This window comes from Culex quinquefasciatus, chromosome 2 (genome assembly GCF_015732765.1).
Source record: "Culex quinquefasciatus strain JHB chromosome 2, VPISU_Cqui_1.0_pri_paternal, whole genome shotgun sequence".
NCBI classification, from domain to species: Eukaryota; Metazoa; Arthropoda; class Insecta; order Diptera; family Culicidae; genus Culex; species Culex quinquefasciatus.
Window position 1 is genome coordinate 73381125 of NC_051862.1, and position 12513 is coordinate 73393637.

General features: G+C 39.6%; 1 protein-coding gene across 1 annotated transcript; it reads right to left on the minus strand.

Moving 5' to 3' along the window:
• Positions 1-8642: 8642 nt before the first annotated feature.
• On the minus strand, positions 8643-11771 carry LOC6053059 (Golgi pH regulator). The gene is made up of 6 exons (XM_001869180.2): positions 11730-11771; positions 11387-11657; positions 10924-11325; positions 10687-10868; positions 10447-10632; positions 8643-9273 (listed from the first exon to the last, which is right to left on the minus strand). Exons 1-6 carry the CDS (start codon positions 11769-11771, stop codon positions 9004-9006), a joined length of 1353 nt encoding a protein of 450 aa, XP_001869215.1. The 3' UTR covers positions 8643-9003.
• Positions 11772-12513: the final 742 nt, after the last annotated feature.

Genomic DNA, 12513 nt, shown 5'->3' on the forward strand with positions numbered 1-12513 from the left:
ACAGGAAAAGTAAGCATAATTAAAACAGAATAGCAAAAAGTTTTTCATGCTTTTCCATCAAAACATCATATTTCAAACCACCGTGTCACTCTTTAACCTTTCCTTTCACGATATTTTTTGGCATTTGATCGTGCTATTGGCGAAAAAAATAGGGAAAGGTTACTACTGCTGGGCCAATTTTTGTTCGGCGACCTCATTCTGGGTTAACATTGACGACGAGCTGCTGCTGAGCTCGCAGGAGTTGTTGAATGACGAGGAAGGGCAGTAAATTTGATCAATAGAAGGCTGAGTTGAGGCTCCAAGCTTAATAATTGAATGATGTGTTGAAGCTTTGTGGTACAATTATTGTGGCTGTTGAAAATGGGAACATTAAACAGGTGTGTGCGTGAGCGCGGAAGTGACGATTCGCAAATGACGATTTATGATAATTTTTTAAATTGGCTGTCATAAAAAATAAGTTGATTTGGCTGGAAATTGCTTTGTTATGGTTTGATTGTAATCAGGTTCAGAAAAATATTTTTTGAGGATTATAGTTAGTAATAGATAGTGAATAATTAAAAAAATCTTCTTATCGTTACCTGTTTCAATAATGAGAAAAGTTTGTGTTTTAAGATATGGTGTGTGGTGTGGGGATTCAGTTGGGATACCAAGCCTTTCAATTTAACGCTTGCTGAATTACAACTCAATACCACCATAAGCAGATGTATCACAAGATAGCACATGAGTGACTTGACCAAAAACCAATAAATTTCAATTCAAATTTTCATACATCTGGTAAAATGTAATTGAAACTTGATTGAAACTCTAGATTCGGATATTCTACGTTTGTTAAAATAAAACATAAATTAATAAGTATACTACCCCTGGAGCTGAAAACCCAGCCGACACTGTCAGTCGGCATTCAAAAGTGCTTTTGAGACATCATTTTACGATTAGTTTTCTGTAGCTGATAATTAACTTTATTATCCTTTATTTTGAATTCTTTGTAACTTTTCTAAACTCCCTAAAGAGATTTTCTTGACCTAATAAACAATGTAAACTAACAAGTTGTCTTATCCAATGCACCAACAAATTGCTAGGCAGTTGGTAGCCTTTTGTATGAATTCATTTCTTTAGGAACCAACAACGAGAGAGGTACTCCTCGATATTAGCTCCTGAAAAGTGGTAAAAAGTGCAAAAATGCTTCACGACAAGAAAAAGAAGCGGTCCTCACCAGCAGGATTGGTAGATTTAAAGAAGCTAAAGAGTACCGATGCGCTGCCTACAAAGCCAGGCAGTTTGAGCAAGGACGCTCAAAATTAATCGTCATCGCTCATTTTTGTGAAAAAATCGTCATCGGATTCGGTGTGAAAGTCCAGGTTTATCAAATCTGGTGCTTTACGAGCTTCCATTCGCTTGTGTGCTGCCGGACTCAAAATTCTGCTACCTACCAGAATGGATTACAACTACGTTTGGGATTTCTTGAACAACACAAAGATTGAAAACTGCAGCAATGACGATCCAGGTAAATACTCCATGAAAGAAGAGCTAAAATCTCGTAAGCTGAACGTGATCGAAGTCTTCAAGATGACGAGACACAACAAGGACATCAAGTATCGTGATCAACTGTACCTGGTTCATCTCGAGAAAGGATCGACAACGCCGTCTGAGCTGAAAGCAGTTCGGGCAATTTTCAACATCATCGTGTCTTGGGAACGTTATCGTCCAGTGCACCGTGACGTGACACAGTGTTCGAACTGTTTGCAGTTTGGACATGGTGGAAGGAACTGTTTCATCAAGAGTCGTTGTGCAACCGGCGGAGGTTAGCACAAAACTAAAGGTTGCAACACAATCAACGACAACATCGAAGCCAAATGCTTCAATTGCGGTGGCGAACATTCGACCAAGAATCGGAGCTGCCCAAAACGTGCTGAGTTTGTAAAAATTCGGCAGCAAGCGACGACAAGGCACCAACCAAATCGTCACAAAACACCACCAGCATACACGGACGTGGATTTTCCTGCTCTGGCGTCACCAGGAGCGGAATCTGTTCGAGTGGTCCCAAATCTGCAGCCATGGCCAACGCTGCCCATAATTGAAAATTCGGCTATTATGCCAAATCAAGTATTTCGAGAAAAACGCGTTTTAGTGTTTGACACAAAATCTCCGTCAAGGTAATTTCCCATAAGAGTGGTGCTAATATCTCGTTTTTGCCAAAAGTGGATATTAGCCGTTTTTTTAATGGTGGGCAGAATGGCAATGCATTGCCGTTGAATCAGTGGCAAAAAGTTGCAGAGAACACAACACCTCCTGGCTTCAGTCAGCAACCGAGGGAAAACCAACCAGCATCAACGGATGAAGGCAGTAGTAACCTGTTTTTACCACAAGAACTTCTGAATATTTTCATCGAGATGACAGCAACTCTATGTGGGTGCAAAACTCGCCAGGAACAAGCGTGGTGCAGACCCGTAATGCTATGACATGCTATGCTATGATATGATATGTCTTTTTCAAACTTTTAAATGATGAATAAAATCAGTAAACATTGGCTGACGGTTTACACATTTTTTCAACATTTGAGAAAATGTAAAATTTAACAGAGAACATCTAAAACATCCAACTGAGCATATAATCAACATGTTTGAATGTTTTAGTAACCTTGCGAGATTATCAATAATAAAAAGAATCAACTTCAACAGCAAATTCTTCACTTTTAAAAAATTAACCAAAATAATGCCCTTGACAAAATTGGTCAAACTTTTTCCATAGTTCTGGTCATAATATTCAGCAAACTAAAAAAAATGACAAATTGGGTTATGAACACTTGGACAATTTTTGAACTAATTGTTGATTTCCTTAGAAGGCTATATCAATAATTCAATTCAATAATAAATCAACTGACGTTTTTCCCCTTTTTTGAAGATTTTAGTGCAAAGACCATGGCCAAAATAATGTCCTTGATGAAATTGTTCAAACTTTTTCCATAGTTCTAAGCGAAATAAAAAAAAAATACTAGAAAATGGGTAATGGGTCGAAATCATCCCATAGTTAATGTAAAATTGAACTATAAAAAATAATAACAATAAATAAAATACTAAAAAATAATAAAGTTGGAATATCAAATAAAAAACGCGATCAATGATTGAATGATTTTCCATATTCCATACCTTGAGTTTTTATTGTCAAACTATCTCACAAGATCTGTTCAAGAATACATTTTAGACTAAGTTTTGGGGATGTTATTATTATTTCTGCTCGTTACCGATGATCATCATTTCCTGATAACAAAATTATATATTTTAACAGGACTGCTATTGAAATGATCTCCGTTTTGTTATTCCCTCCTGCCCCGTAAAATTAGGCTTAAATTGCTGATGCTATTTTCACAACGATTAAGCTTATTTTTATCAACGCAATGATAAATTCTACGTGCTTGGTTTAAAAATGATTTTTAAATCATTTTTTTCCAAGAGGACCATAGTTGATTCATGGTAAAATGTTTCATTATGTTTTTTGCCTTCCTCACGTTACTGAGAAAAGGCTATAAAATCAATCGAAAAATGAACTTCTTAATTAGACTTCCTAGACCCACCTTCATGTATACCTCTCGACTCAGAATCAAATTCTGAGCAAATGTCTGTGGTGGGATGTTGATAAAAAAAATGTCACTCGATTATCTCGACATTGGCTGAACCGATTTTGTCCGTTTTGGCCTCATTCGATCCGTCTTGGGGTCACATAAGTCGGTATTAAAAATTATGCAGTTAAGTTAAGTTCTTCAAAAGTTATGCTGAAAAACGATTTTAATAAAAGACCGGAAGATTGTAAAAAGGGTGGTTTTTGCAAGAAAACTCGCCATGCTATACATTTTCATAAAGAATTTTAAAAGACCTTTCCAACGCGTCCAAAAAATTGAAGATCTGACAACCCTATCAAAAGTTATAAGCGTTCCGTGTTATTTACGCACATTTTGGAGACCGGATCTCAGATCAAGCATGAATTGAATTGAAGATCTGACTACCCTATCATAAGTTGTAAGCACATTACACAGTGGTCCAGATCGCAAAATTAAGTGGAAAATGGATTTTCCGAAAAATGGTGACGTTTTGGAGCTTTGGTGTCTTCAGAAGAGTTGTAAAAAAGATGCAAATTTAAAACTTAAATATCTCGAAATGGCGCAAGCCAAATTTTAAGCACTAGGTTGCATTTGAAAGAGGAGATCTAGCACTACAAACGCTGAAAAAATCTCAGGGGTGTTTTTCTTTAAACTTGAGATATCTTCATTTGAAAAAGTCTAATTTTCAAGGAAAACCATATGAGACCACCTAACGAAATTCGAAAACTGTCCAAATATATGTTTTTCCATGTAATTTTGCCCGCTGAATCTGAATCTGCCATCAGAATTGAGCCAAAATGTCAACAAATCGATTTTTGGTCATATTTTGGGTTTCCATGTAAAATTATCATTTAAACCCAAAATATGACCAAAAATCGATTTGTTGACATTTTGGCTCAATTCTGATGGCAGATTCAGATTCAGCGGGCAAAATTACATGGAAAAACATATATTTGGACAGTTTTCGAATTTCGTTAGGGTGGTCTCATATGGTTTTCCCTTGAAAATTAGACTTTTTCAAATGAAGATATCTCAAGTTTAAAGAAAAACACCCCTGAGATTTTTTCAGCGTTTGTAGTGCTAGATCTCCTCTTTCAAATGCAACCTAGTGCTTAAAATTTGGCTTGCGCCATTTCGAGATATTTAAGTTTTAAATTTGCATCTTTTTTACCTTAAAATGGCTGTAGCTTTTGACCCTTAAGTCCAAATTGACATGTCAAAAACTGAAAATGTTCGTTTTGTAGAGCTCTAAAAGTGCTCCGAATATCACTTTTCTCTAAAAGTTAACCCTGAATTGCCACGTTCAAAAAACTGATTTTTGAAGGTTTGCTCAGATGCTTTCTATAAATTTGGTCATAGAAGGCGTAGATTACGAGATAAAATTTTGGTGTCTTCGACAAAGTTGCTTGAATTGGCCAGCCCAACAACTTTTTAGAAGACATAAAAATTCCCAAAAATATTCCTGAAAAGTTAGATTTTCAAAATCACCCTAATCGTGAACCACCCTAATTTTAAACCAAACCAAAAGTTGCCCCTTTCCATTTGCAACAACTCTTCTGAAGACACCAAAGCTCCAAAACGTCACCATTTTTCGGAAAATCCATTTTCCACTTAATTTTGCGATCTGGACCACTGTGCATTAGTGCCCTGCAAAAAACACTAAAAAACACCGCCATTTTGTGTCTTTTTTGGATAGCACCTTTTAAATGTGAGGAAGGCGCCAACCACCTAAGGGTGGATTAAGTAACGTTTTTTTTGCAATAACATAAATGGTTTTTTAATGTGTGTTTTTACATGTGGCTTTAAGACCCTATGGGAGCAGTTTTTTGTTTTTTCTTCCGCCGTTTTTTTTATGGGAGGACTATCATTTCAACCTCTCAAATCTAGCGTTCCATTGGGATTTTTCTAATAAAATGATTGAACTCATTGCCGGTAAAAATTGACAACTTCCAGATCCGACTCAAACAAAATATATTGACTTTTCCCTGTAAGCACGACCTTCATAACATTCATAACTCAGACTGGCGGCCTGCAATCGTGTCTAGCATTTCCCTGCCACCGGAATCAGGGCTTGGCCTGGCTGTATGATTTATGGTTAAATACCAAGCCACTGCCGTCGGAGCTTCACTCTCTTTGCATACCATTTTACTAGACATTTCACGCGTTGTTACAATGACAATGCTACTGGTAGGAACACTGAGAAAATTGAGTGCTATGCTAATCATGTACAATTATAGTTTTTTTTTGCATATATAATAGGGTGGGTACGTTTTTCAAAAAGTTCTCGGATCAAGTTTTAGTATGGTTCCCCTTGTAGGGTATGCCCATAGGGACTTTCATGCCAAATATCAGCTTATTTGGTTGTAAACTGGCTGCGCGCATCAGGGTTAAAGTTTACATGGGAATTACTATGGGAAAATTGGAAATTTTGTTCAAACACTCCTACAGGTCTGGGAAAATTGTAACAATCGTCCGTCTCGGAGTGAGGGGAATAGGTTTTAGAACACGCTTTGCTTACGCGCCAGGCCAACCCGTAGCGAATTGACCTGCAAAGCGGCACGATCGATTACGGTCCCGGCAAGCTCGCTCAGGGCGAGTCGTTGTAATTACACTCCAAAATTCCTCCAATCGTCGAACAGGCCAACTCTACACCCCTAAAAGCACCCCAAAGTAAAGCCCAAAACAATAGACCCAAGGGACATTTAAATCTAATAATCTAAGGAACTAAGTTAAGAATCAATTCTCATCTCACGATTCACTAAAACACTCGTCTGAAGATTGGTTTTTGTATTTCAGGACTGGGAGGGTGAATTTCACCTGTGCGACGCGTCGTCTTTTAGTCATACGGTCCTGCTTCGTAGCAGTATAACACATTTCGGTTTGGGGTAAATCTCCTACTAGCTTGTTCCTGTTTGCTTACAGCGGTTAGTGTTTGTACGGTAGTTTGTTTCTAATTATTAGCCTCACGAGTAGAAATGGGTGGATCTAACCTGGTATAACAGCTTCGGCGGCGGCAAGGCAGCAGCAGCGGTTCGTGTCTCGGCTTCGTTTGTTGTCAGCGGCTGATCAGTCTTATGCTCTCGCGCTCGAGGTGCGCGCGTGCACGTGGTGATGATGAGCGGCGCTATTGGTGATGCCGCCGTGGGTACCACGTGTTTCGTTGCTTCGTGGCCGTGGAGCGAATGGCCGGCAATTGGCGACCGGGCGATTCCTCCTGGAAGTGTGGAACTTCCTGGCCCGCAGATGCGCACACGGGTTTCGGGACCGGACACTACGGGTCTCCGGACCGTCCCGCAGGAACAACGTGGTGGTCGTCGATCCCTGCACCTGCCCTGGACTAACACCTTCGTTAGAAGGATAAGGTCCTTCATCGAAATAACACATTAGCTACGAATCTTCACAATCCAACAACTACGCAATTATTACCTGGCCACGAGCGACGGACGTGCCGGTTCGCAGGCTGTACTCAACGTCTTCCAGCGCTGCCGCTACGCAATTAAACAACGCAGCGAAACGATGCACTGGGCCTAACTAGACGTTCCAATTTCCACTTGGGGGATTCGATTATTAGCTGTACGGTTAACTAACAGCCACTGAAAAACTAGACTTCACTTCTCGCAAGATGTTGTTCGTTCACCGATCGAATCGAAAGAGACCGCGCCTCGTTCCCAGAGCACTATAGTACCCCCCCAAAGCCAGACGGGCCACCAGGTCCCACTTACACATGGGGATCTTTTTATTGTGGACTTTAATGTTAGTGATAACTCGTTGAAGAGAGAGGTGATCGCTGATCGGTGGTTGGATGGAAATGACTACTTCTCGGCTTTCCCGCTAGGGGCGCTGATGTTGTTAAAGGGGTGCCGCATTCGATCGTGCGGCGATCTTCGGTTGAGGCTAGCACAAGCTATTTATTTAATTTAACCGGTATTGAAGGCAAAGTTGTAACATGGTTACAAAATAACGCGCCAACTTCTGGTATGGTCAGGCCTATGGGGAATGGTCTGGAGAACACTTTTCCCGAAGAGAGCATATGGATTCGTTGTCCCTAGACCTGGCGCATCGGCAAACAATCCGACGTCTCCGAAATCAACGGTTTTCCCCCAAAAAGCATCAAATTTTCCTTAGCATGCTATGAATGGTTGATGAACACCGCGACGCCATACGTCAGGCAGCTACCACGTGGTTGAAATATTTGCAAAAAAATACAAATTTGCTATCCAAAGATTCTGAATTCGACTAAATAATATCAGGATTGCTCGAAATGATCATTTTCTAGTTCAAAGAAGGTTTGCAATTGAATATTCCAGCCGATTCTCACAACGAATCCATATGCTCTCTTCGGGAAAAGTGTTCTCCAGACCATTCCCCATAGGCCTGACCATACCAGAAGTTGGCGCGTTATTTTCCCAGACCTGTAGGAGTGTTTGAACAAAATTTCCAATTTTCCCATAGTAATTCCCATGTAAACTTTAACCCTGATGCGCGCAGCCAGTTTACAACCAAATAAGCTGATATTTGGCATGAAAGTCCCTATGGGCATGCCCTACAAGGGAACCATACTAAAACTTGATCCGAGAACTTTTTGAAAAACGTACCCACCCTAATATATAACGTTTAAAAAAGCAAGTACAGTATAGTACATTTAAAAATTTTAACGAAATTATCATCATTCCGTAAATTTTATTTCTCAGTGTAAATAATATTTACTTTTTTCGGGATCGCGTGCGTGTATGCAGTTCCAAGGAAGCACACTGATTTATGCTAATGGCAAATGAACCATATTTCGAGGTGCCGTTCAGAACTATGACAACCAGCGACCCGAGTAATGAGTAACGGAGATTGAAAGCTCGCTCGCGTTGACAGCTGGCGTGTGAGCTTAAATTTGTGAGGTCGAGCATTATTTGGATTGCTTTGTTCGCGATTTATTAAAGTACCTAACAAGTTGTTGAAGTTTGCAATGAAACACGTGTCATCGTTTTGTCATGGGGAAAGTTTCATCGCATTCGAATCAATTATGAGGAAATGTCATCATAATTTAAAAGAAAACTTTTCAACACAATTTCAGCATTCTTGTCCTTTTTATTTCAACTTTTTCTTCCGTCGATTAGTGAGCTACTTGCCACAAGACCTTTTAGCTGGTCAACCTTATAGTGAAGAGTTTATGTATATTTACATCTAGACGGTGACACCAGCAAAGTTAGTCTTGGCTCTTAACTGAACTGCCCAATTGCATGCCCTGATTGCAACACGTTACGAGATAGAGATTGCATCTCAGCTTATCTTTTGCTGCGATTTTTCAGTACGTTTAAAAATTACAAAGAGATCACAAAGGGGCTCAAAGAAACGTAACAGCGTTTAATGGAAATTGTTCAGTAAATTTCAAAAAAATAATGGCTTCGATAAAATGATCACATGCTGGTGTCCACGTTTGGCGGTTTGTGAAGCAGATACAGGATCACGATCGTGGTCAGTGCACTGACGAGGAAGATGACGTCGAACCAGCGGTGGTAGAAGTTAAAATGCAGCCCGCCCAGCACCTCGGTAATGATGGTCCGGTACTCGGCCGGCATGTTCATCCGCATCAGCAGCACCGACGAGCAAAAGTACATGCCCATGATCTGGGCCAGCACCAGTACGATGATGTTGGACGACTTGCTGGACGAGATTTTGTAGAAAAACTAGAAATTGGGAGAAAAAGAGGATTTTTTTTTCTTATCAAAATTTGTTTAATTATTATTTGGAGTCTTTTTAAAACCCTGCAAAATACAATATGACCCATTGAAATACTCTGAATTGTAAAAAAAAAGATGTAAAATTATTCAGGTACAGAAGATTGAAGAATTTGCCATTTAGTTTTGGGATTTACATTGGATTGAGCCCAATTTCTGATTTATAGATAGTGACTTATAGGACCCGAAGAAAGACAGCGAAGAAAAAATCAGCGTTATCGTTGTGAGCAATAATATCACAAGTTTAAACATAATTTTAGGACTTTACTGCCTAAAACTGAAACTCAGAGCGTCTTGTGGTTTATCCCCACGCTTTTTCCTCCCCTGTAGATTCAGAATTGGGTTGTTTGAACACTCAGTGCTCTAGCTCACCCCTTTCCCAAACATCAACGAATCATCTCAGCGGTTAACATTACGCAGTAGGCCTAGCCACTTTAACGATCGTGTTGTTGCAACAGTGCACTACAAATGTTTTTTCTTAATATATATTTGAGGCTTTCGCCAGGATTTCTTTCAAAAATTGGCTGCGCTACGGTTTGATTAGATTATTGTCGTTTCTATTGCGGACGACGGACAAATAAATTTTCCGATCTTAAGTCAACCAAAATAATTGTTTTAAGCTCCCGGACGCTAAATATAAATAAAATTAGACCAATTTCCTAGCCGCCACTTCTCATGTATAGGAGCGATTTAAAAGTTGTGTTGTTTCGTAAACCGTCTGGCAGCAAAGAGCATCAGCCTTTGCTCTATTGCTATAAGGTAGCTTTGTGCTTTAAAATCAATGAGCTAAATTTGGGTAGACCAATTTTACACAAAACATGATATTCAAAGGCTAAGTTTACGATAAAAATGATGAGATTGGATTTCATTTTGCCATTGGTTTTTGAACAGACAATTGTGCATTTAGATCATCGGGCCTTTACTTCAGTTATCTCAACCTTTCGTACTTTATTGCACGGCATCACCAGGAACTTGTCAGGGCCCGCTAGTAAGGTCCAGTACCCACTTCAAGAAACACTATGATTTTCAACGTTTTTGCTTATTATATTATAAGCAAATTCTTCTGAAAACCGGGATTCCATTCACCGATTTTAGCGCGACCAAAATGCCCACATCACTCACCTTCGTCAGCGTCAGCAGCAGTCCCCGAATGGAGGTCACAACGATACAGCCCACCAGCATGAACGAAACGTGCTGGCTCCAGAAGGCCACATCCATCTCAAACCCGCACCAGTGCACGGCAATCTCGATACCGCGCGTGACCGGATCCTTCTTGCCGACCCGATCGAAAATGATGTTGATGGTGCACTACAAATTTCAAAGTTAGTTTGAATGCTTAATGATAGTAGAAGTAGAACCTACGATGAAGATCTTCCACAGACAGTACAAACTGAAAAAGTGCCCCAAAACGTTGAAGTACTTTCCCTGAAGCGTTCCCGCCCATCGTTCCCGTTCCTGCATATTCTTCATTGAATGAGCTTCCAGGAATAGCTGTCTGGACAGCTCTTCTAGAGCTGAAATCTCCAGCCGGAGTTGTCCGATATCTGCAATAAAACATGTTTAAGAAAATAATTGGGAGTTTAATGAAAGAAATCTTACTCTCCGCTCCCGGTGGTCGCTGCGTCACACTGCTTATCATACCCCAAATCCCCGGTTTGGCGTTCGGCTTGGTTCTCCTGCGGTCCAGCGCGATGCGCTTCTTCTTGACCAGCACCATATCCATGGTTTGCATCAGCCGTCGCTCAATGTTCGCCACGTCACTCTGCAGCACTGGCCGGATAAAGTACGACATGCTGGTGTACGGATAGTTGACGGCACCGAAACCGGACAGCACGGCCATTACGGTCACGCCGACGACGCCTATCCGCGAGACCGCCTGCTCGATGGTGAAGATTCCCTTGCTGACGCTGAGCAGCGGGAAGGGGTCTCCGATCCGCCAGAACACGTACAGGTAGCAGAACCAGATCATGGTCGTGATTGGCTGCACCCATTTCTGAGGGACTGAGGGGAAGATCTATCATTAAACTACCAATTCATTGAGGGCGATCTGCATCCAACTCACCAATCCGGATGTTGCTGATGCAGGAATAAGCGATATGATACGGAATCAACGCAATCACCATGAACAGCAGCAGAGTCAGCCCCAGTCGCCAGTGGAAATACCTCGAGCTCGAGTCCAAACATCCGATTATTTCGAAGATAATCAGCTCAAACATGGTCAACGAGAGGGCGAACGTCGTCGAGAAAACCAGCTGCACGAACACATGCCGGATCTCGTAGTTCCGAAACAGCTGCTTCACAAAGAAGATCCATCCTCCGATAAAGAAAACAACCTAACTCATCGTAAAGAAAATTGCCGGTTAATCAGCAATAAAAAAAATCAATCAAAAATTCTCCAAACTTACCTGTGAAGCCAAAATAATGAGTGTGTCCTCTAGGAAACCCATTTCACTCGACTTGGACGGCTTGTCGCAAGCCGCACATTATTTGTTTGCTAAAAACTAGCAAAAACGCATAGATTTACTAGATGTTCTTTCAAGAAATCCAATGAAGTCAAGGAATGACCACGAAACAACTTCAGTTTTTGGTTTCGGTTTGTTGTCGTTTGATTGAGTGACGTTTCGAATCTCGAGATCAATGAGATTTCAGATTGCGACCTGTCAGTCGCTAGTATCAATGAGAAATGATTCTTATTAGACTGGCTGCGTACTGATTGGATTACAGTGAGACTTTCTTAATTTGGTGAAAAAACTAATTTGATTGAATTTAGATTTGTTTTTATCATTTTATCATGTTATCATTTTATCATTTTATCATTTTATCATTTTATCATTTTATCATTTTATCATTTTATCATTTTATCATTTTATCATTTTATCATTTTATCATTTTATCATTTTATCATTTTATCATTTTATCATTTTATCATTTTATCATTTTATCATTTTATCATTTTATCATTTTATCATTTTATCATTTTATCATTTTATCATTTTATCATTTTATCATTTTATCATTTTATCATTTTATCATTTTATCATTTTATCATTTTATCATTTTATCATTTTATCATTTTATCATTTTATCATTTTATCATTTTATCATCATCATTTTATCATTTTATCATTTTATCATTTTATCATTTTATCATTTTATCATTTTATCATTTTATCATTTTATCATTTTATC